The sequence below is a fragment of the Buceros rhinoceros genome, unplaced genomic scaffold (genome assembly GCF_000710305.1).
Source record: "Buceros rhinoceros silvestris isolate BGI_N320 unplaced genomic scaffold, ASM71030v1 scaffold19220, whole genome shotgun sequence".
NCBI lineage: Eukaryota > Metazoa > Chordata > Aves > Bucerotiformes > Bucerotidae > Buceros > Buceros rhinoceros.
In genome coordinates this window covers 73,343-75,842 of record NW_010389623.1, presented here as the reverse complement: position 1 = coordinate 75,842, position 2,500 = coordinate 73,343, and the positions used below count along the sequence as shown (strand labels likewise).

General features: G+C 38.0%; 1 protein-coding gene across 2 annotated transcripts in view; it reads right to left on the bottom strand.

The window, feature by feature from the left end:
• Window positions 1–2,500, bottom strand: part of FAM193A (family with sequence similarity 193, member A) — a 46,040-nt gene that overhangs the window by 1,193 nt on the left and 42,347 nt on the right. For both annotated transcript variants that reach the window (XM_010134879.1, XM_010134886.1), the window contains one exon: window positions 2,374–2,455. In XM_010134879.1, the coding sequence (XP_010133181.1) occupies window positions 2,374–2,455 (82 nt within the window). The remainder of the gene's footprint in view (window positions 1–2,373; window positions 2,456–2,500) is intronic.

Genomic DNA, 2,500 nt, shown 5'->3' with positions numbered 1-2,500 from the left:
CTTGTAACAGTAAGAACGAGTGGTAGATAACGTAAAGCAGAAGCACCAATGGCATGGGACACTGCTGCTCCGCTTCTGAAAACAGCAAAGTTATGTACGAGACAAAAACCTAGGGAAAGGAGGTTTGTTCATCACACAGCAGAAAAGTAGCCCACGTGCCTGGAAAAAGCACCTTTAGCACAAAAACCCACTTACTTTCACTAAACACAATTTATGGAAAACCTTTTGAAAGAAAGGTTGGCACGTGCAGGCATTTCAGTGACAGCTAGTTCATGCTGAAGAACTTTACTGTTCAAAGTGTAGCTTGCTTAGTCTAAAGGCTGTATGACAGCATCAAGGTAACGCATACCCCTCTCTGGAAGGCTATACAGCTTCTGTAGCAACTGAAAGCCAAAAGAGGGAAGCACACAGAAGGAGCAAAGTAGAACAGGTACAGTGGAAGGTTAGAAGTAAACTTGCTTTGTTCTTTCTATGGTAAAGTTAGAAGTAGCTTGCAAAATTAATTCTGAAGTCAGGGTGTAATTGAAGTATCCATCTACTACACCGCTAGAATGCAAGATAATGAATTAACAAACTATCAGTAAAAAGCGTTAATTCAGTAGGCTTGTGCAGCTCATCGCCACAGAGGGTTACTAAAACAAGCAATGTTGCCAGCCTTCTAAGTGTTACATTGAAAATAACCAAGTGATAGAAAACACATGCATTAAATGTGCCTTCACAGATCAAGTAGCTGTTTTTCCTCCCCTAGAACAGCACCTATCAGGGCTTTTCAGACACCGTTCTTGAACAGGAATACATAAAAAACATTGACAGTTACACACGCACTTCTTAACAGGCGACAACGAAGAAGTAGATTACACCAATAACTGAATTCATTACAAAACAGTAAAGTTAAGTGTTAACTCTATCTGGAATCACATTTGAGAAGTTTATCTCCAAACTTCAGCTGTGCTCGTACAAATATAAAACATTGCTTCATTCATTCTATCAGGAGCAAAGAATTGGTGAAAAGAACTTCTCTTTTTTTTTTCCTCAGATGCAGCAAAGTTGAATGAAGCTGAGAATATTCCATGAAATCCAGGCTTATGCTATATCAACACTAGCACTATCTAATTTATGTCACATTTCACCTACAAAACCTACATTCTGAGTAGAGAAAACCTTGAATTGGCACTACTCAGAAAAATAATTTTAAAGAAAATGTACTTCTGAAAATTTCATTGTCTAGTACAATTTAACTCCATAAATAATCACAGACATACACATTTTGTGTAGTAATAAGTAGCACAGAGAAACAGTTGTACTCTGTCCTTTGCAAGACCCAGACATACATTACATCCCAGGTACACAGACCTGGTACAATTTAGAAAAGAATTTGAAATCCATACTGAAATCCCTTCCTTAAAAAACCCCACCCTTTAAACAAATGGCTTTGGTTGTTTTGTGGAATACTGCTGCTGATCCCTGGATTATTCAGCTGCAGGTACCTGAACTATCTGTAGTATTTCTGATTTGGCTATCATGATCAAAAGCTCACTAGATGTATTCACGGGAAACTAGCACACTCAGCCACCACTAAAGAACGCACATTTGAGTATATTTCAGTATTATGGAAGAATATGTGCTACATTATTGAAATATGAGCTGTCTGCTCCCATTTGAGGAATTTGAAGGTAACTAACCTGATGTGTAAATCCCAAAGCAACCAAAATTCACAAAAGAAAAACGTTTCACAAGCACAGCTTCATATTATTCTTTCATTGTCATTGCACCAGCATAAGCACCCCCTCTTTATGATTGGCATAAGATAATATCCCACAGATACCAGCTCTGCTTCATGCACGGTATAAAATTCCCAACTAATAGCTCCTCTAAATACGGAACAAAACATCAAAAAACCATTTTGGTATCTCTTCTGAAATTTAAATGTATATGTTTTATTTGTTCAACACAACACCTAACACAGAATTATTCTTTTTTTTTTTTTCTTTTTAAACTCTAATCCGTATTTGGTCTGTGAGGATAATAGAAGAAATACTTATGCAAACTTACGCCTACAGAAAAGAAATGGTAACTGAGGATATTCTGGAAGCCTTGATGGGAACCTGGGAGAAACATAGATGACTCTGGCACTCATTTCTGTACTTGTGCTCCTCAACTACAATCTGTGCCCATGGATGTTACAGCAGTCAGAACATAAGCTATAACAGGATTTACTATGTTACAACACAGGCTCCTCTGCTAGGAGTTAAGTAAGTTGTGGATTGGTTTGGGTTTTTTGGGGGTGTCAGGGGGGCATTGTTTTGTTTATTAAAACTATGGCATATGGGAAGCAGCACAACAGCTTTATAAGTAGGGATTACAGCACTTTACCTTTTAAAATACTCCACTTCTCGCTCTGTTTCATCCATTTCCACACTGTCTAGATCAATGTCTTTGGGTAGAAACACATCATCTACAAAGGAAGAAGGATGACACTACATTAGAGTCCAGGGGAAGC